Raw genomic sequence first — 23,032 nt, 5'->3', positions numbered from 1 at the left:
AAACAATGTTTAAAGAAAACCCCTAACGCCATTTGAGCCCATCATCAACTCCATCCTCACCACCGCTCTTCGCCGCCCCTCTCTGCCGCATCTCTCCGTCACAGGCCACCACTAACCCATATGCTTAACACAAAACCCAGAACCAGACCTAACTAGCAAGCTCGTTAGTTAGTTAGGTTAAAGGATTGGATGTCACCGTAGAGTGCAGATCAAGAACTTGTACGGCTTCTTGGTTGCCGACGTGTCTTTCGCTGGGAAACCAAATAGAGGTTGTGGGATATATTTCTCACAAGTTACTACTTTTTCATCAACTGCTAAAATTTCAGATCTGCTAGTGGGTGAAAAAGATTAGATCCAAGTTTTGTGTGAAGGATATGGGTTGATACTAGACGGTGACGGAGAAAGATGCGGTGGAGAGCGTCGACGATGAACAGCAGTGAGTATGGGATTGATGATGGGCTCAAATGGCGCCAAGAGTTTTTTTTTGGGTTTTCACAAGAATTGATGATGTGGTAAAATTTTCACAATGGTTGATGACGTGCTCAACTTTGAGCCCTCCATTACAAACGGGTGGCGAGGATTTGAAGAATTCCAGACACCTTAATCGACAAACATTATAGTAAGACATTTTTATATGGATAAGTAACTGTATCTATCTGCTGACGAGAAAAAAGCTGAAAAGTAAGAATGGAAGAGGATTGAGCACCACGTGTCCAAAAAGCTTGACCAAATAGTGAACGATTGAATTGGAGGCAGTGATCCTCCAAGTATCAGAAACTCTTATCTTATAGTGAACGACAGTTGCAAGTGCAGTACATGTAAAAGTAAAAGTACAAAAGAGAGAAGAGAGGGGGAGGGGGAGTAGTAGTACTACAACAGTACAGGTGTACCAAAGATGGCAAGCAAGTGTACTAAACATGAATTAAAGCTATTATTATTCAAAAAAAAAAAATGAATTAATGCAGTGTTTGCAAACAAGAAACATAGGTCAAAGGCATAATATTTTTTAAGTGTATTAAATTTTAAATAAGTTACCGTTCAGATTTTAAATCTCTGAGAGTGTGCACTTGAGAGCATCCACTAAGTAGCTAAAGCTGGAAAAGCAAGAAATTTTATAGATGACTGGAAGTAACAATTGGAAGCAGTCACACTACATATTTGCAGAGCAGTTGTTCTGAAGAACATGTAAATAAATGGAAAGTTAGAAAAGGCTTTAAAAGACTATCCCCAGAAAAATCACAGTTGATTTACTATGCTAAAGTTCAAAAGTCAGATGGTTATCAGCCATCCATACTCAAGCAACGCCAGGCTTGACAGCTAAAACAGCAACAATTTTGCACTCAGCCAACCAGCTTTTGTCTTATCCTTTTAGTTTTAGCTTCCTGCTCTGGATATTCCTCCAATTTTCTCCTCAAGTTTTTCAGATCTTCTTCACTCACCATGCCTTTCAGTTTTTGGTTCAATGTGTATGCTTCAGCCATCTTCCTCCTGCACTCTTTGCTCTCAGAATCATGAGGAACCACTGAAACAGAATGAGGAGAAAGTAAGCAAAGAAAATACTTAATCCACAAATTCAGTGTAGTTCAATAAGAAAATTAAAATTTCTGATGCCATTTTGCACTTCAACTCATCATTGCCCTTTACGGGTTTGATCTCTAAAGCTCCTCTCTCCATCTTCTTCATTGATGGAAGTCTTAATTATTCACCCTCAAGTATTAGTTTACATGTAGAATTTACAAGAGCATTTCTTAGGGAAAAGATGCGAAAACTTTAAGATCACTTTATATCTGATACAGACGCGAATAGACTCTCTTTCCGGCAAGTACTAACTAGATCCTTGATGCAACCCATTGATGACTTGTAAAAGCAAAAATTGAATAGAAGTTCTTTTGATAGTAGGATTTATAAGAAATATTAAAGATTCTCTCTAAACAAATAGTAAAAAGCAGCTCCCCGGCTCACTATTCTTTTCTTTATTTCTTTCCGAATGACCGAAATCAAGTGTTGCAACTTGCAAGAATGCCAACCACTTAAGGAAGACAAAATGATTGACAAAGTCTTAATATAAGTTCTTTTATTCCACAGAAAACCAGCTACAACAAAAAGACCAAACTCCCCCATAAGAGGACACAGTAAAAAAAGAACAAACAAATACCCAAGCTCTCTGCCACTGAAAAGTTAAGAAGTAAAAAATAAATTTTTTTTAAAAAAACTACAATAATACAAGTCCAGATTGCTCAACACACAACTTTACGGAACATGCAACACCAATTAAAACTTAAGACACTGGTTTGGCAGCAAGACACGTCCAGGAAATCATAACCTGACTTCAAATAGAGTGCTGAATACTGCCTCTTCCATGCAGCAGTATGGAAAGACCTCTGGCTCTTTCCCTCCACATATGATAAATGAAAACAGAAAAAACAACTTTCCTGACAAAGGCTATAAAAGATATTACCATGGAAAACCTGACAGCCCATCTTACCTAACATTGCCATCTGGTACCCACTCCTAGTATCAGGTAAGTGGTAAGAAAATCACCTTATTACCCGCAGAGCTAGGCCTAGCATGCAAGGGCAAGGTGACTCGAATTCTCAGCAGCTCCTAAAAACTCACCACTGGGCTAGTATTTGAGTCAGACAAATTTGTCTTGACCAAAAATAGCATGTTTGTGGGCAAGGGCTATGCTGAAAATGAAATGTTTAAGCTTAATTTAATTAGGGAGAATGCTTCTGTTTATATTATGGATTCTATTTCATTATGGCATGCTAGATTAGGTCATGTGAATTGTGATTTTGTTAATCGTAAGGTTAAATTAGACTTGTTGCCTTCTAATTTGCATGATAATAGAAACAAATGTGAAACTTGTGTTAAAACAAAATTAACTAGAAAACCATTTCCAAGTGTTAATAGATCTTCTTCGATTTTACTTGAATTAATACATTCTGATGTATGTGATTTAAGTGGTAAAATAGCAAGAGGTGATAAAAGATATTTTATTACTTTTATAGATGACTTGTCTAAATATACATATCTCTTTTCACTTGGAACAAAAGATGAAGCTTTCGATAAATTTAAAATTTTTAAAGCAGAAGTTGAAAATTTACTTAATTGCAAGATTAAATCATTAAGAAGTGACAGAGGTGGAGAATATTTTAATAATGATTTTGACTGTTTTTGTTTTGAATATTGTTTTACACTCATTCCATACAAACTGACGTAAAAAATCACTTGTAATATATTATGAGGAAGTTCGCTGGAGATCTATTCCTCTTTCTCAAAGATGATCGATATGGGGAAGGGGGGGAAAGATAAGTCCAATACACTCATTTCATACGGACTAATATGAAAAATCACTTGCAAATTATAATATATTACGTTAACCAATGTAAAATGGATTTAATAAATGAACGTGAAAACTTGAATTACTCTTTTGTTTTATCATACCAAACTAGCATCAATGGGATATGGCAGAAGTTAATTATGAAAATAAGATGTTCTTATGTTATCTGATGATCAAATTTATTTTATTGACAATTTCATCAAAATTCTTGATTATACACAGTGTTATTTTTAGTGGACTATCACTCTATCAGCCCAAGTGTGTTACTAGGGTTAGGGTTAGGGTTTATTCCCAGGTCTATAAGCCTAATTTTGTACTGTTGGTTGGAGCTTTTGATTTCGGCCCTGTTCACTAAATCCCTTCCCCATCCCCTCCCCTCATTTTTTTCTGCGTGTGTCAGTACGAAAAGTAGGTCAGTCTGAAAAAGTTCAACATTTATTTTTTATTCCTATTTTCCCCCCTTGTCTTTGAATATAAAAACCCAAAAAAAATAGAAATAAATTGAAAGGTTAAGGGTAAAATGGGAATAGACCGAAATGTTGGCTTCTTCAAGAAGCCAACATTTCGGTATATTCCTATTTTACCGCCAACTTTTTACTCTATTCCCTTTTTGTTTTGTTTTTCATATTGAAAGGTTAGGGGTAAAATAGAAATAAAATAAAATATTGAATTTTTTTCTGACTGACACAATTTTCGTACTGACATACACAGAAAAAAATGAGGGGAGGGGAGGGGAAAGGGGTTTAGTGAACAGGGCCGAAAAAAAAACAGACTATTTGTCTTCTTCTTCCTCATAATTTTTCGACCTTCTCCCGCTACTTCTTCTCTTACTTCTCTTCCCTGCTTCTTGTCTCTCCTTTAAACTTTTCTTAACAATCTCTTGTTGTCCCACATCAATTTTGGTATCAGAGTCTAGTTTGATTGTTTCCCAAAACAATCAAACGAACAACCTTTGTTAAACGAGTGACTCAAACACGAGCAATTTTGCAATCCATTGCTTTCCACCACTAGCATCACTGATACGTTTTCGTCGAGCCATCATTTGTTTCCATCATGTGTCCTTGTCTTCCCAAAAAATCAACACATCGCCATATTTTTCTTCTGCTGCCCAAACATCTAACCCACAAATCTCCACCGCTTTGCATGGGTCCGAAGTTTGCCTGACAGAGATGAATACAAGAAATAGCCCTGCTTTGAAGGGTTCCCCGTCATCAAAAAAACAAATATACATTGCAACTATACTGCCGGAATCCGCGCCGCAACCCTCCACATCACCCAACCACCACCATTTCAAAAAAAATAAAATAAAATAAAAACAAACAAACAAACAAAAAATCCTACACAGCCGCATCACCCATTGGACCTAACAACTAAGCAAAACCCCAGCAATGCAATCCACCCATCACTAGACATAAATTAGCTACAAACTAGTTTATACCCAATTGATACAAACCAATCTAATAAAGTGACATGTGTCCCTTAGCATGTATCCCTTAGAATGTGTCCATTAGCATGTAAGAAACACATGTTTTTTTTAATTTCATGTGATTCTCACATGTATTTTTAATACCATTAATAAGAAAGCATGTGCTTCTCACGTGCTATAGGAACACATCACTCTATTAGACTGATTTTGTATGAATTAACTGCAAACTAGTTTGTAAATAATTCTGTCCCACACCAACCACCGCTGCCCCCCCATACCAAACCCACCACCGCAATGCAGATCACAGAGCCACCACACCTTCACCCATTGGCCTTCTTCTCAGCCAGCCAACAAGCCATCACACCATATCCTTACCTCTCTCCCATGCCTCCGCCACAAGCATCTTGCCGGCATGTCCTGCTGCCGCTGCAGTCCCTGCAAGAAGTTGCACCCATGCATTGCACCCACGCTACACTACCTGCAAGGCCACTCCTTGTTTCTATTGTTGATGTTTATCGAAAGCTCTTGTTTTGTGGCTAAGGTAACAGGACCAAATGAAAGTCTCGCAAGACCAGACAAAAGATCTCTTTGAGAGAGTTGAGTCCACGGAGGCTTCCCATCAAAGGCCAGAGGGTCACAATGAGAGCAAGACCTCCCATAATGGAGGCCATCACACTACAGGTGAGGGCAGGATACCTCACCGAGCATGTCCTTCAACACCAAGGTTGTGGTACAGGAAAGGGGTAACACTATCAAGTTCACCCCAATCAAGCTCATCCAAACCAATACAATTAGAATCAAGGTCATAATATGGGGCATGGTCATTACAACCAAGGTCAACAAAATTATGTAGACCCTGATGAGAGAGTCATGGGACACATCAAAGTGGAGGCACCTACTTTTGATGATCGTCTTGACCCATGGGTTTTCACCAAATGGTTGCATGACATGGAACAGTTCTTTGAGTGGTACAATTTTTCGAAAAATAGGAGGGTCTGATTTGCTAAGATGAAGCTCATTGATAGTGCCCAGCTTTTCTGGGAGAGTGTCGAGGAACTCCTCATTAGGAGGAATGAGCCTCCTATCACTGACTGGATTGAAATGAAGCTTAAACTTTAAGAGAAATACTAACCTGGGTCATATCAAGGTAACCTTTTGGGCCAATGGAACAATCTCAAGCAAGGAAACAAATTTGTCACTCCCTACGTAGCACAATTTGATGAGTATAAAATGAGGTATGTTGTAGTCGAGGATGTGGCTATGACCCTAAGTAGGTTCAGGAGGGGTCTCAATGACGACCTTAGGAGGGAACTTGTTTTTCGTGGTATTACCACCCCTAACCAAGTGTATACGCTAGTCCAAGATTATGAGTTGGTCACCAAATCCCAATTTACGAGGCATATAGAAACTTGAAACACAACGACCAAGTCTCAGCCTTCACGTAGTAGTTCCTTGCTAGGACCCCTTCCTTTGAAAACCCAATCCTAATGGTGGTCTGCTTGTTAAGGATGACAAAGGTAAGGGAGTGGCTAGTGAAACCTCTAAGCCGCATTCTAGCATTCAATGCTTCAGGTGCCAAGGCTTCGGTCATGTTGCCTCTAACTGTGCCAACAAGGCCCTAGTCACCAATGGAAGAGTATGTGAAGGAAGAAGAGGGCCTTGAAAAACAAATCTATGAACCTAACCTTGATGACTTTGATAACTTAGATGATGATTGCTTGGGCGATCCTAACCATCTAGGTTGCATCCAAGTCACCTTGTGTCAAGTAGATCAGCAAGGGAGTGATCTTGAAATACTCAGGATGAATGCTGTTAGGTGGGCTTTTACAAAACCTAAAGAGACTGATGACTGGAGAAAGGAGGGGACAAAAGAAAGGGGCTTGAATATCATAAGCTCTAAATAGTTTGAAAGGGAAGCTAACAAAGAGTCTGTTATGTTCGTGGTGATCACTAAAGATGTTTCTGTGAACTCTCGGGAGGAGCCAGCAGAAAAGATAGGTTCTGGACTCTCAGAAACCTCTAAGGTTGCGAAGTTATATGTCAATGAGGAGGTCAAGTTATGTGGTCTTCCCAAGCCCATAGTGCCTAATAGGGTATGATGCAGCATTGCGTGGTGGAAAGCAATAGAAAAAAGAAAAGAAGATTGACGTCTTCAATTCTAACATTTAACAAGCTAAGAAATCAGCTTTGAAAAGCAAGGAACTTGAAGATTTCACTAATATTCAAAATTCATTATTCAACTCCCATTTTCCATACATTCAACGCTCTTTTTATAATGGTAAATGCAAGGCTTCAAAAGAAAAGAAACTACTTGCTATGATCATTCTAAACATGGGACATGTCTTAAATATAGAAAACATAACTAATGCTAGCAATAAATCTAAAGATGGGAAAGCCTAGAGTTGGAAGTCTATGGGAAATATGGAAAGTCAATACCAAAATAGACTAAAATCAAAGACTCAATCAAAATAAATTGATTTGATTTGCTGCCTAAGTTGGAAAACTGTCAAAATTGGCCTGCATCAGGGTATTATGCCAGAAGTGTTGGCCGCATGCTAGAGTTTTTGAGTTAGCTGATGAATTTGCACAACATTTTCATGACTTGCATAGTGAGATCAATAAACAAATTCAAGCAAATAATGCCCAATATAAATGAAAACAAATTTATGTAGGTTACTCACTAAATTTAATTTAGGCAATTATGTCATTGTCCAGATTAGATTTGAAAGCTCTCCACTTGATCCGTTCGAAAATTGCAAGCTCATAGTGCTAGGCTTTTCAAAGTGTTGCAATGGGTCAGACCAAATGCATCTGTCATTGATATTCCACCCGACACTGGTATTAGCTCTACATTTAAAGTAGAGGATCTAGTTGCTTATACAAGCCACACTGTTATCCCAGATGATCCTTCCAAGGAGCCTTCCCCTATCCTCAATATCAATCCTATAGATGATCCCATACAACCATCCTTTCCACCAGCGCATAAAGAAAATATTGATGCTATTTTGGATGAACAGGTTCTTTTTGCTAGGGATGGGGGCGTCCAGCGTTTCCTAATTCGTTGGAGGGGCCGACCAGATTCATACTACACATGGATTGCTAGGGATAGGTTGCAGTACCTTGATATAATCCATGGGAGTACTACTAGAGCCGCCAGGAGCCACACTTGACAGGGTTGAGTTTTTCCCACCCCGGGAGAGTTGGTAGGGACGCCAAACATAGGCGCCACCGTTCACACGTGTGTGGACGTTGACGGAGGATGGCCCAACCCATGACTTTTTAGTTGGGTGACTGAGAGCTTGATTGTTATTGGCTTTATATTATTTCGCATTTCATTATTATGTTATTTATTTGCTAGATTTTGGATTATGTTATTTTTAGTGGGCTATAAGCCCAAGTGTATCAAGGTTTGGGTTAGGGTTTATTCCCAGGTTGATTTAAGCATAATTTTGTACCGTTGGTGGGACTTTTGATGAATTGAAAAAGTAAACTATTTGTCTTCTTTCTCCAAAAATTTTTACCTTCTCCCGCTTTTCTCCCCTATCAACTTTTCTTTTCAATCTCTTGTTGTCCCACATTCAAAGGCTAAGACTATTGGGTGAATTTGAGCCCTCCAAACTCCCAATCTAGGAGAAACGATGCAAGATTTGACCCAGTCAAACAGCTTTGGGGGAAACTCCATCATCTCCATAGTGTTGGACACCCATTTCCAAGCCAAACGCCAAAGTCCACAAACTTTATGAATAAAAGTTCTAAAAGTATGCCTAGGAGTCCCTCCAACCTAGTCAAAAACACTTACCGTCCCTTTTTCATGATATATCATTTGTTATCCTACTGCAAGGAACAAATTCAAACAGATCAAAAAAATTAGGCAATCATACAGTTCTACAAACTTGTCAAACAGTTGCCAAGCCAGTATGTTTCTCCAGGAGAGGAGGGAATAATAAAATAATACTACTAGTATAGAACAATAAACTACAAAATAATTAGTATATTGTGTACGGTCCTACAGAAAATAATTCTAGCACTAAATTTGAATCCTAATCCACTTTGTAGAACAACACACTCACAAGCATCAACATTTTAAAATTAAATTTATGCAATCATACAATTCTACAAACTTGTCAAACAGTAGTGGAGCCACGTTAGCGTCACATCAGCACCAATAAGATAGCGACACGTGTCGATCATAATAAAAAAATATAAATATATTACAAATATAAATAAATAAAACTTAAAAAATTATTTAAAAAAAAAATTGAAAATAGAAAATGGGTGGCTGCCCAGCCCCTGGAGGAGGCTGCCCAGCCTCCAGAGGTGGTTGGAGGTGGCACGCGGCTGCCCCCAGATGTGGCCGGAGGTAACGCGCGGCCAACCCTAGGTGCCGAGCGTGGCACGCACCCCCAAAAGCATCTAGGGGTGGCCTTCAGGCCAACCCCAGGGGCCTGGGTAGGCGAGCGGCCACCCCGTGGGGCTAAGGGGTGGCCAGGTCACCCCCCAAGGAGTCCCATTTTTTTCTTTTCAAAAAAAAAAAAAAATTGAAAAAAATAATAATAATAATTTTTTAAGTTTTATTTATTTATATTTTTAATAGATTTATATTTATTTTATTATAATCGACACGTGTCGCCATCTTATTGGCGTTGACGTGGCCCCTAACGGAATCGGTCAAAATTTTTAACGGAATTTAACTTCAATAAGTGATTTGTAAATTAAGCCAACCATAAGGATATCTGAATTAATTTTGATACCAGAATGAGCGATTTGTAATTTAGGCTAACCACAGGGACTAATGATACAATTTTCCCTTAAATCAATGACATAACCTGGCTTGCTAAATAGCTTATAATTAAATTATAAGGAAATGCAATACAACAAACTCCACCCACATAACATATAACACATGGGTCAGGGCCTATGGCACGTTTGCTGCCAATGTGCCAATTGCTGGCATGTAACTATACATGGAATTGAAAAAACACAAGCTATTAGGTTTCAGAAAGCACAAGATAGTCTTTAGTAATGGTGGGCCATGAGGGGCCCATGGCAAGGGGTGGAACCACCCATGAAAATTTTTAAAAATCCCTTCAAATTTTAAAAATGCCTCTAAATTTTTTTTGATGAGATGGACAACAAAATTAATTTTTTACCCCTAAAAAATCATTTTTTTAGTTTTCACCCACATCACCTAAAATTCTAGTTCCACCCTTGCTCATAGCATAAGTGCCAAGTGAAGAAAGAAGAAGAATCTATAACAGTAGATTAATAGTCTCCTCTGTATGACTGTATTCTTTGCTGCTTGCAGGAAAGAAAGGCTCTTAGTCAAGAAAGTCTGAATGGTAACCCAACTAGCAAAAAAGTATGATTCGTGCCATATAATTTCTTTTCTAGAGAGGAGGGGCGGGGGGGGTGGCGCAGGGGGTTTGGCGACATGGCCCCCTATCTCTGCCACTACTATTAGACAACATCCTTATAATACAATAGTATAAGAAATTGTGGGCAGAAATATGTCTCACATCTAACTATTGATGCACATGCTTTCCAGAACTAAAAAAAATCAATGTATTCATCAAAAAAAAAAAAAAAATCAATGTGGAATTAATCTCTGTCAGAAGCTTGTAACTTACAGAGCAAAAAAAAAAATTAAAAAAAAAAACCTCCAAGATATCAAATATTAGTGCCAACAATAGGCCTGAAGGCTGCCATAGCTTAATATGTTATATCTTTGGGTGTCAGCGCATAGCTCGGGTAGTATGTCATTTGCTGATTTTTTACTTTCTTATTCGTTTCTTTCCTCTGATTAGGGGCCCTTTTGTATACTTCTTGTGTACTAGGGTTGCACCCCTCTGGGCTTTTTAATGAATTATTACTTGTCAAAAAAAACAATAGGCCTGAAGGTTGCCATTTGTCTTTTTCTTCAAACAAGCAACAAGCAAGACGCACTAAAGATGCAGGTATAATTCTTAGGGTATTATAGGAAAGTCCAATGAGACAGCAACAAGTTCCAAAGCATGACCTTGTAAACTCTTTCAATAGCTTTTACAGAAAATTAGGCCCTGTTTGTTATGGCATAAAACTTTTTCTTGAATTTTTTTTTTGTCTATTTTTCAATGATTGGGTTGACCGAAAATCTTGGCCAAACCGAAAACATTTTCAGTTGACAAAGGAAAATAATCTTCACCGAGCAGAAAATGGTTTACGCATCTCACAAGCATAAACCATTTTTCGCCATCTCCCTCGCCCCACACCCCCAAAATCAATTCTCGTAGTTCCCTTACTCCGCAGCTCCCTTCCTTTTCTAATTCTCACACACAATCTTTCTCTCTTCCTCCCCAGCCTCCTTCATTGTCACCATTGGAGTTCTCGCATCTCAGGCGCTCTCGTCTCTCTCGCACCTCCTAGAACTCTTCTAAATATGATCTTTCTCGATTATTTTTGACAAATCAAAGTTGTTTCAAGCCTCACCTCCTTTCAATCAAATTTGAAGGTGCAGATCAGAAGATTTTGGGAGACCCCATATGTTCATCGGTTTCTTTTCATCGTCAATGATCTGAAAATGGATTTATGTAGGCTAATTTTTTTCATCGTCAAGCCGATTTTCTCGTTCATTGTTTTGTCAAAGCTTTGATTTAGTGCTATACTAGATCGGAAATTACATTGAAGATTCATTTGGTTTGAAAGGAAAATTTATTGATTGAAGTCATAGTTTTGCGCTCAGGACCTGTAACTGCCTCATACATGAAATTTTTTGACAGATAAAATCTTGAAATTCACACTTAAACAGGACTTCTAACATTTTGAATTGTCATTCGCATTGCTTCTGGTATTCTATAATTGTTATTAGCTAGTTTACTGTTGTTTCCTTGAGCTAGTTAATGCTAACAATGATTTTGTTGTTCATGCTAATGAATAAATAATTTTTTTATACGCAAGCAAAGAAATTTTATAAAAAATGTAGGCACCCCTGAACATACAAGAAGTATACAAAAGGATACAAAAACAGAAAAGGAAAAAAAATACAAGAGAAACATTAAAAAAAACACCCACAAAGACCCAACCACAAAAGAAATTCCAAATCACCCCAACAAAAACCCAGAAACCCTCAACAACATTACATCACAGCAAGAGCCCTCTTGCTTTTGCTCCGAGTAGAACCAAGACTTCTAGCAACATAATTGATATCGCACTCAAGGTACTGTAGTTCTCTTTTCCCTTTAAACTTAGGAGTGGAAATTGGGACCTCAAGACACTGCCCCTCAACCACTTGAGCCGCGACATACAAAAACCCATTTACATTCCCCTCAAAGGAGATCCCCACAACTTGGAGGCATAGCGTAGCGTCGAACACTACCCCTAGAGAACCTACAGCCTCTTCAAAAACAACTCCCCTCGAAAATTCTCCCACCTCAAGTGGCGAGGAAGGACTACACAGAATAAACCCACACCGACAAAAGCTGACCGAAGGCTCCCTAACTGCCACAGACTCCAATGGTGGCGAAGGATGAAGACCCAGCGGAGGAGGGGCGGTGATCGCCACCAAAGCCTCAACTATCAAAAACTTGTTCTGGATAGATAAGCGCCCCAGACTCCGACATCACAGGAAGCAAGAGACGAAGCCGTTCACACAACTCTGCCGCCCCTGAGGAAGCACCTGGAAAAGCTTACCTACAACTTGCTTTCCAAGCCTGGGGAACTTTCGCATGACCTGGAGCAACAGCCTGAGAAGCTGCTGTGAAGAGCTCAAGACCCTTGAGGAGTCATGAATAGCATCTAGAACCGGGGCAAGCGAACCAAGACCCTAGCTCAGCATCTCTAATGAAAAGAGGGAATACTATTACTTTTGAACTATGCTGGAGATTGCTCCAGGTATGTTTGTATTTTGGTTGAACTTGTTAGATTGTAATATTTATGATTGAACTTGGATTGAAACATATATGGTAGAATTGATGGTTATTTTGGCAAAACTTTATTGTAATATTAATGGTTAAACTTGAATAGTAATATTTATAAATGAATTTTTTATGATATTTAAAATGTGTTGGATGTTATTTATGACTTTCCGAACTTGAAAGTATATGATTTATAGGTTTATACATTTATGATTTTTTTTTTATTGGTCATCATTAGTTAATATATGTATTTTTTTAATTAAAGATAATTTTTAGGTTGACTTTTTTAGTTATTTTATATTGTGAGTGAAAGTTGTTATTATAGGTTAATATGATTATATGAAAATATAAGAAATATTTGGTAATTTTCCATACGAGCCAAACACCAAAAAAAAGAGAAAAAATTCTGGACCAATTTTAGGTTTGCAAACAAACATCGAAAAATAGCCACTTTTTCAGGAAATTGCTTTCAGCTAAAAACATTTTACTACGAAACAAACAAGGCATTGCATATGCTGGTCCCTAAAGCAAATAACTACGCATTTGTCATCTAGCAATTATTCATCACAGAAGAAGATATTTGACCTACTTTCGAGGACTGATCCAAAGGTAGTTTAAACAACTTGAGTGACAGAACTGACCTGGCTTTGGATAATCTCTTCCAATTATGCACTTTGCTTTAGTCTGAACACTTAGAGGAGCTGTCCATGGCTCATAAATGTACTCCTTTGGCATATCTGATCATTGGCATTTGAATGAAAAGGTTAAAGAAGAGAATTTAGCCAGCCAAAAGACCATAACGAAAGTGAGAGGAACCTGAACATACCTTTCAATATGGGAAGAAAATGCCTGATATAATCCCCATTTGGGTCATACTTCTTTCCAAATGAAATTGGGGAGTAGATACGGTTATACTGGTCAGCATTGAAATTATCATATGTAAAAAAGCCTTGAGCTAGGTGCAAGTCAATTCAATTGCCTTATGAAGCAGTAAGTTCAAAATGGAAAATCCAAAATTTGAGCACTCATATCTTGCAGTAACCTACTTGTGCAAATTAGCAATGAAATAAAAGACTAAGCCACGTACTGCACTGGCCATATAGACAATGACATAATTTTGAACCATCTGATAGCACATAACATAAATCACTTGAAAACAATCACGTGAAGCCATGGAAAGTCACAGACACGATGATTCTGGTAAAGCTTCATACCTGGTAAAAGAATGATGAACATGAAAGCCAAAGCCAGTTTCCATTGTTGATTGCCCAATCCGAATCAATCAGAAGCCTCTCAAAAACATCACGCCCTTTTTCCCAATGAACAAACTATCAGCAAAAATAATTAATGTCAGGGAAAGAAAAAGTAAATAAATAATACAGAAAAAATGATTTGATAAGAGTATCAAGTCATGTACCAGATCTCCACGAGTTAAAAAACATGCAACAGAATGACGTGCTAGATGATGCATCCAACCCCACTTGCAGAGCTACAATGGTAAACATGTATGGATTTCAAACACACTGCCAAAATATGAAGATGAAGTATAAAGAAAGAGTATGCTTGGGTTGGAGCAGCAATGCAGCACTTAGATTGGTATCAATATCTGTATACTGAAGAAGGATACCACAGACCTGACCTGAACCATGATAGCATCAATCCAAGGGTATCCTGTCCTAGCATCCCTCCAAGCCGCCAGCAGTTCATCATTGTCATTCCAAGGTATCTGCACCAATTCGTCATCTACATAAATCTTAGGAAACATCAATTTCTTTTGTTTTCCAAAAAAAAAAATATATATATATATATCCTGTCTTGAGTACCAGAGCTCAAAGGGAAATAAAAATAAAAAATAAAAACAAAAATTATACGATACTGAATTTGGAATTCACAAGCCAAAAAATTGAAAGACGGAAATACTTGGTAGTACTTTTCCAGTTAGATTTTACATATGTATTTTGTACTTATGTATATATGTATGGACAATGGACATGTATGCACTTGAGCTGATATTGCCTCTTGTGCTACTCATCCACTATATTAGCTCTGTGACCTAACTTCAAGTTACCATTACTCCTGATCAAGAATCTTCTCCTAAACAAAAAGTCAATGTCAAAATAACTATGTCAAAAGATTCTAGATATTGGTCGAAGTTATTTCTATATCTATAAAAGAAAGGAATTCTCCCTCCGTCCCACAGTATATGAAAGCTTACACAAAAATAAGCATTTTAATAAAACACCACTCTTCCTAAAATGCTTGAGATGAGACAAGAAAGGCAGGTTCAATTTTTTTTCTTTAAATGTGGATTCGGATTTCAAAAAGCATAGGTTCAAATTGCATGATAAGGGGAGAAGTTGAATAACTTTCATGTATTTTAAGGGAGAACACATTATGGTGGAGGGAGAAATACCTTTTCTTTTTGTTTCAACGCCTAAAATGCCCATATTCTCTTTGCAGCCCGAAAGAAACAGGCTGACTTAGACTTGCAACTTACTCATAAACAATGGGAGAATGTAATACAATAGAAGCTGGTTCACATGAATAAGAGGAAGAAAATTATGAAGCTGTACAAGTAATGTTTTCAATCCAAACTTGAGTAGGATGGATACTTTTATAAGGGAGACATATTACTGAATGCACCCAAGTTCCAGAAAAACATAACCATAAATAGACAATAGCTTATCCTGTACTCCAAGTTACTCTCAGGGATATGCTAGCGAAAAACTCCAATTTTGAAAAACATTTGAAAAAAGAAACATAAGAACTGTAATTAAACTCGGTTTTGATCCTTTCTACATGTATAAAGCCTTCTATTTTGATGCAGAAATTAGGAAGGCATATATTACTAATTTAGTATAAGTTACAATTACAGCTTGTCCACCAATGCGGATTAGGCTCGGTTGTTTCACCTTAAAACATTTTCCTAACAAAATGTTTTGAATGAAAATATTTTCACGGAATATGTTTATTTTTATTGTTTGATTAATACCTTAACAATAATTTTCTAGTGTTTAATTGCACTGAAAATCTCTATAAAACAACAAAAGCTCATAAAGAATAGATAGGCAATGGTAATAGTGCTGGAAGAGGTTGTGGGAAGATCAAGGGATAGGAGGAGGAGAGATGGTGGTGGAGGCAACGTTGAAGAGGGGGGAGGGACGTGGTAGTGGTGGTGGTGTAGAAGAGTTGGAGGAGAGAGGTGAGGAGAGGGCACAAGCTTGGTCCAGTAAATGACTGTGTCAACAAAAAGTCATCTGTTTACCGCATCTTTGGTTATCATTTTCCATTAATTATGAGAAACTCTTCTTTTGACTAACATTTTTCAGTTGCACCAAATACAGAAAAATACCTAAACAATTTCCAAAAAACAAATGACTAAGATGTGCTATAAAGGAAAATGGAAGTTGAAAGAGATTGAAACAACTTGTCTGAAGCACTCTTATAACAACCCATTGCTGATAGTTACCTGCTTGCATATTCTGTTACCCCTCATCTGATCAAAATTAGGAGTGCCAAAAGCCACAGTGTAGAAAAAATCTCGCCATAACAACTACAAAGGTCAAGAGTAAATTTCAGTTTGCTGAATCTAGACCAGGAATACCAAAAACCATAACTTATAGATGTAGAATGACCTGTCCAACAAGAGAAACTGGAGGTGATGTATGCCTTTTGACATTTCTATATACATCTTGAAGGCATTGGTAGAAGTACCTGGAAGAGAGACATCCAAACTGCCAAGAAGATTAAAAATGGAATAAAAATATAAAACTAACCAAGGGTACAATAGTAAGTTTCACTCAAATTCTTCAAGGTTCACAAATTAAATTCAACCAATAGTAATAGAAAATGGTGAACAATGTAGATGTTCCTGTTCATAACTCACTTTTAAGTACGGTGATAGAACAGTTGTTGCTGGCTTTAGAAATGCAGACGGATTACCCTTAGGCTTCTCAAAGGTTGCCACCCACGCCTGTAACAAAATTGAAAGAAAGAGTGACAAATGCCACCAAGACATGCTACTCGGTAGAAAAAGAGGAACAATTGATTGAGATTAATAGTTCTGACATGAACTAGGTCAACTCTATTGAAAAGCCAAATGGGACTTTGCACGTCCTTAATAACAACAAAAAACAGAATTACATAATCCAGTTAAGGCCCCGTTTAATAATCCCCCTCCCCTTCCCTCCCCTCCCCTTATAGGGGGAATTTTTTTGTTGAGTGAAAGTAAAAAGTGATTGATGTGATATAAAGTAGAAAGAATTTATATGGAAAAGTGGAAAAATTTTGTATTGTAGTGGATTTTTTTATTTAAATAATAATAAAAAGTTGTTTATGTGATATAAAAAATAAAAAAGGTTAAAAATGTTTTGAAGTTAATGTTTTTTGGGAGATGTGTAAATAAGGGGAGGGGGTTATTAAACGGGGCCTTAGTCATCAGAGGGAGTATATAACTAACCAAAAGTATGTAACACTGCAAAATTTTGTTTTCTTTTGGGTAGGCATAAGAACTTAATTAAAAGAGCAAAACACATCCAATGGACCCACACAAACTGAGTCATACACAAACTTCAAGCTACGTTCAGCCAGACAAACTGCCAATTCAGACAAAATTAAATTAGCAGCTAAAAAACCAAAAGTTAAAATTGCCATGAAGTAAGCCAAAATTCAAATTGAGGTTCTTAACTGGAGAACTGTAGTTCATGAAATAATTAACACAACACTAATTTGAACTCCAGTGGCATATATAAAGGATCTGATAGGACAATAAGGTCAACTGAGGTAAATGGTTCGGCCAAGCGGATATGGTTCAGATATCACAAATTTTACTTTCCTCTGTTCATTGTATGAGGTACAAGATATATTGTTTTAGTGAAAATTTCATCATGGCTGATACTGTAATGCCCCACCTAGATAAATGCTTTATTTTACATTATCCATGTGGCGCTACTACTATTCCTCATAACAACACACCGGAAAATATTGTATACTTTTTTTTTTTTTTTTTAACTTAACTAAACTAAAAACTGTAAAGATAATCCCAGAGCACTAACTGAAACATAACTACATCCATTCAACTTATACGCATGTTTGGTTTAACCTATACAAACCACTACTATATTACACTGTTCAGTTAGTGTAATATACTTCTTTTTCTTTTTTAACTTAACTAAACTAAAAACTGTAAAGATAATCCCAGAGCACTAACTGAAACATAACTACATCCATTCAACTTATACACATGTTCGGTTTAACATATACAAACCACTACTATATTACACTGTTCATTAACATATTGAAACTCTGAAAATAACCAAAAGGCATCACGACCAACTAAGCCCAAACCTGATCCAACCTCCACAAAAGTTTGGTCTGGGCCTCAAAATACTCAGTCTATACCCAAATCCTAAACCATATATACATATATAACTGAAACTAATACTATATCTAATAATTCATTTAACCAAACTAGTCCTTATCTTAGGACTAGTGCCGAACGTATAATCCTCGTTCTTCCTGAGCATGTAGAGTGTACAAGCCCACTCGACCTAGAGTATCAAGCGTATAACCCCGCTCAACCTAGCGCAATCACGAGTAAAACCTCACTCGACCTAGGGCATCAAACGTACAACCCTGCTCAACCTAGGACAAATTTTCATACTTAAAACTTTTTACTCTTTATTTCTCATAAACTTGTTCTTTGTAGTCTTTTCATTTTACCTTCTACTACTTAAACTTTTCTTTAAAAAAAAAAAAAATTGCTCTTTGAAACCTTTTTCCTTAAATTCTTTTCTCAATAGTCATGTAAATCACAGTGCAACATATATTGACATACATGAAACTACATAAAGAATGAGCTCATATAACAGATAAAACATGCATGTTTTTGTACCTACTTACATACAAAATATAAAACATTTCATAAGAAACATGCTTAACTCCTTGCTTATACGTTCGACCCGTATCACGTGTACGTTCGCATTCCCTTGTGTTCACCAATTAGGTTTTATCCTTTTCGAAAATACTAATACTCCACTTAAGCCCTAAACAGTCTTTTTCCCCGAAAAAAAAAAAAAAACCCTAATTTTTCGACTCTAAACTGTCTCGTTCAAATGGATTGTGAACACAATGCGAATGGGACATTCTATGGGTGCTTCGTTCAAATGAGACCCTTCTCGTTCGAACAAATATCTCTTGCTCTGAATTTTCTTCACATAAAACTACATCAAACCCTAGTTTTTTTTCCACCATTCTCTACCTCTAAACCACACAACCATAAACAACCAAATACACACCCCATAAACATCAACTTTGACACCAAAAGTCCCTCCTTCTGCATCTAACCCTAATTTTAAACCTTACTCATTTTCTCCAAACCATACCACAAACAATCAACACAACATCAACACTTCCATCCAACCAAGCACAACTCACTCACCCTCTTGATTTCCTCTTCAAGCTTTTTCTCCTCCTCAAACCTTTCTCTCTCTTTCTCTTTCAAAGTCCCTCCTCAACACTCTATAACTCTCCCTCTTGAGTTCCTTGGCCTCACCGGAGGAAGTGAAGGGAAAATAAGGATTTCCCTTTGCTTCATTGCTTTAAAAGGCTTCGGGGTAATTATATTTTCCCCCTATGAAATACCGACCATTGTCAATATGCCACCACGAACTGACACCTCGGCCATAAGAGAACATTCAACTACCATTTCCGTACCTTTATCCCCATTCTGTCAGGGAATCTCGTTAAATCGAACGGAATATACGATTTTTAGACATTAAATTTTGTTTAAAGACAAAAATGCCCTTAAACAGTAAATTGATAAAAATAAAATAATATATATATATATATAAAATAAAAATAAAAAAAAAAGAAGAAGAAATGGAGCGGCTGCCACCCTTGGGGGAGGGGGGGGTGGCTCACGGGTCACCCCCGAGGTGGTCGGAGCCATCTCTGGGGGTGGCTCACAAGCGTGGCAGCCACCCCCTTAGTTTCCTTCTTTTTTATTATTATTTGTTTAATTTTAAGGGTATTTTTTTGTAAATTTTGATTCTAAGTTAAGGTATTTGAGTCTTTTCATGAATTTAACTGACGGAAAGGGAGGTAAAGGTACGAAAATGGTAGTTGAATGCTCTCTTATGGTCAAGGTGTCAGTTCGAGGTGGCATATTGACAATGACCGATAATTCACAGGGGTAAAGGTAATTACCCTAAAGGCTTCAATTTTCGCGTACTGTTTGATCTCGTTCAAACGAGATTGTGTCAACCGCATTTAATACACGCCATTTCTTACCTACCCCACATGTGCAACGATCTGAGCCATTGATCTTTACCTACCGCTCGTACGCACGTGGAGATGTTTTCGTTCGAACGTGACATGTGTCATGTTCAAACAAGATCGTTGTTTAACTGATACTGGTGTTCTTTTTCTTACATGTGAAGTTCCACTAACACGTGGAGATTCTACTTCGTTTGAATGAGACTTATTCTCGTTCGAACGAGATACTTCAGTTTCGAATTCCTTTTGAGTTTTGACTTAGATTTTTAACTCCTTTTTATCCAATGCCTACGAGCATCGTTGTGCTCAATCTAATTTCACCAAGTCATAATTTGATTTAATATTTTATTCTATTATTCCTTAATTTCTAATTTCCTTTAGCTTTTATTTGTCTCGGGTGTTACAATTACTACGTGAATTCTATTATTGCAGCCCACTACAAGGAGCTTGAAAATTCTGTCATATACAACGTGATACACTGATAAGTCTGGGGAACCTTAGAAACAAATAAATTTCTGCGTGTAACCATTAATTCATAGATCAAATCTTGGGAAAGATAAATAAACAGAATATTAAAGCAAGAGGATAAAAAACCACAAGACTTTAACCTGGGTATAAGTTTCTATCATCTCATATATATAAATATACTCAAAAGGAAAGCGGGATTTGTTTTCTTAAGCCAAAATTCACCATAAGTGATACACCACACCTTGTCAGTAATGGATTCTCTCAACCTCTTCAAGGCTTCTGATTCACCACCTCTGAAAGGAGAAAAGCCATCCTGCATAAAGCATTTTTTTACAAAGTATTCTAAGAAAAGGCTATTTATCAAAACATGCTATTTGCTCCAAACCTGTTCGCTCTCTCCATAGCCAAGTTCTTCGATTGTTGGAACTTCTGAGATCTCACAACTACCAACATGCCCAACATGCGGAAGTGAAGGAAGTGCTATCGAAAGCGGGGATGACGCCCATGACGGTGGCCCCGCAAGCTTCACAAATGACTGATAGCTCATAGGTGGCCTCCCCCCATTCTTTTCCAGACATTAGTCAACGGATTCAGCAGCGGGTAATGCAATGCAAATAAAAATCAATTCCAATGCTTGAGCTTACCTTCTGTATAATATCAGCTGGATTGAAGAGTGTATGACTCACAGGAGAGAAAACCTCAATTCCAGCAGTAGATGCATAGGTCTGCCAGAACAAACAAAATTAAATATATGATGGAGACTCGTAACATAGTCTCTGACAATCAGAACTTGGTTACGAAAAGATGCCTACTTGACTTGTACAGAAGAATGCTTACCTTAACTTTAACATCTAAAGCTTGATAATATGGCTCTGTGTCATATTCAAAGCAAAGCTTGGTGACGTCCCACTGCAAAAAGTTTAGGTAATTCCTCATAGTTCCGAATAATTCAACACATTATTCATTGCCATTTTCAATTACTATTCATAACCAGGTAAAGGAGAGAGAGATACCTCCTTCAAGCATCGGATCAAAACCTCGCTGGGCTCGCCCTTGAGTACCAACAACCTGGAGCCCAGCTTCCTCAGGCTCAAGTCGAGATCCACAAGGCTCTCGAGCAGGAAGCGGATCCGGTTCAGCCCCGCCCGAGACGACCCGGGAGAGAACGCGTTCGGATCGGGCTCCATGTAGTGCGGATCGATCACGAACACGGGGTAGAGAAATCTGGTGCCCTTGGCGGCGTACTCGAGCGCCGGGTTGTCGTGGATCCTCAGACCCTTCCGGAACCACATGAGTGAGCCCGACCCGGACGCCATTGACGGGTTTGGACCCTGAGATGGAGAAAGAGAGAGCTGGAGTGACTTTGAGCGGTTTGGCGCCTTTGAAATGGTGCGTGGGAAATGAAGGGCCAATAGCTAACGTGCGCTGTGGGGTTTGGATAAGGAGGATGGACAGGAGGGATTAAAGTGGAAAGGGAGCTAATGTGCGCTGTCGCGAGCAACGTCGTAGGATAGAGCTGGGTAGGCACGGAAGAGGTGGGACCGGTGTATAAGGCGCCACGTATTCTGTTTGAAAGTGCGAGACGTTAGGTTACTTTTGTGTGGCTGGAAGATGATGGCCATTTATTAATTAGCGATTTAGGTGAGAAACTAGAATAATTATAAGAGTCTTTCATCTATTATTTCTGTATTGCTCTAAAAATGATATAGTTTTCAAAAATATTATTTGATCAAAATTTATAATAACGAAGTTCCTCGTACGTTATTTTTGTATGCTTCTAAAAATAAAATAACTTATAAAATTACTATTTCATCAAAATTTACAATCACGCCCAATGTGCCAAGGAGAATTGGCCATTTAAGAGCTGATTGGATTGAGGTTTTAAAAATAAGTGAGTTTCTAAAATAATTACATCTCAAAATGCGGTTTTTAAATGCTTTGTTTTTAAACTTAGCATTGGGTAAAATTTGTTAAAAAGCTCTTTTTCTGTCAATAGAGTATTTTGATAATATTAATATAAAAGTACGGTTTTGATAAATTATGAACAACAATATTTATCTATAACTGTAACATAACCAACATTTTGTATAAGCCTTGATTTCAGCACCTTTGTAAGCCAAAGTATAAATTATATAAAATCAGTATATGTAGTTCGCTTAAATTGTAAATCACTTCCTGTAGTATATAAAATATTTTAGAGATTTTTGGGTAGGCCAAAATAATAATTTAATATCTATAGTATTTTTTTCTTAACGAATTTCGTTAGTATGCCTATGTCACATCAGTACTAATATAATAATGGCACGTGTTACTCTTAATAAATAAATAAAAAATATTAATATATTAAAAACTTTAAAAAAATAATAATAATAATTTTATAAAAAAAAAAAAAAAAAAAGGGTTTGTTAGGGGTGGATGTCGATGGTAGCCACTCCCTTTGGGGAAGAGGTGGCCTACGAGCCACCCCAAAACGTGGACGACACCACCTTTGGGGTAGCTTGCTGCCACCCCGTGACCAGCCACTTTTAGGTGGCTTGTAGGCCACTCCCAGCCTACTCTGAGATGGCTTGCGAGCCACCCAAAATGGGGCCAAGGATAGTACGTGGCCACCAACGGCCCATAGCGAGAGGC

At 37.7% G+C, this 23,032-nt stretch overlaps 1 protein-coding gene across 1 annotated transcript; it reads right to left on the bottom strand.

Annotated features, from left to right (window-relative positions):
• Nucleotides 1-1,089: 1,089 nt before the first annotated feature.
• LOC133862228 ((6-4)DNA photolyase) lies at nucleotides 1,090-21,848 on the bottom strand. The gene is made up of 14 exons (XM_062297999.1): nucleotides 21,415-21,848; nucleotides 21,239-21,310; nucleotides 21,046-21,126; nucleotides 20,787-20,966; nucleotides 20,643-20,714; nucleotides 16,545-16,631; nucleotides 16,294-16,392; nucleotides 16,128-16,211; nucleotides 14,298-14,384; nucleotides 14,076-14,147; nucleotides 13,873-13,986; nucleotides 13,485-13,572; nucleotides 13,300-13,395; nucleotides 1,090-1,522 (listed from the first exon to the last, which is right to left on the bottom strand). The coding sequence occupies exons 1-14, from the start codon at nucleotides 21,715-21,717 to the stop codon at nucleotides 1,341-1,343; spliced, it is 1,617 nt and encodes a 538-aa protein (XP_062153983.1). The 5' UTR covers nucleotides 21,718-21,848; the 3' UTR covers nucleotides 1,090-1,340.
• Between the last annotated feature and the right edge of the window lie 1,184 nt (nucleotides 21,849-23,032).

The sequence above is a fragment of the Alnus glutinosa genome, chromosome 3 (assembly GCF_958979055.1).
Source record: "Alnus glutinosa chromosome 3, dhAlnGlut1.1, whole genome shotgun sequence".
In the NCBI taxonomy this organism is placed as follows: domain Eukaryota; kingdom Viridiplantae; phylum Streptophyta; class Magnoliopsida; order Fagales; family Betulaceae; genus Alnus; species Alnus glutinosa.
This window is presented reverse-complemented; position numbering and strand designations above follow the sequence as displayed.

What these genes read in the sequence shown, in the direction of transcription:
- LOC133862228 (XM_062297999.1), bottom strand. Translation starts at nt 21,717, where the DNA reads ATGGCGTCCGGGTCGGGCTCACTCATGTGGTTCCGGAAGGGTCTGAGG. An exon ending in GCTATGGAGAGAGCGAACAG is followed by an intron (nt 20,715 to 20,786) that starts GTTTGGAGCAAA and finishes TGCTTTATGCAG; the next exon opens with GATGGCTTTTCTCCTTTCAG. An exon ending in AAGAGATTATCCAAAGCCAG is followed by an intron (nt 1,523 to 13,299) that starts GTCAGTTCTGTC and finishes ATTCTGTTTCAG; the next exon opens with TGGTTCCTCATGATTCTGAG.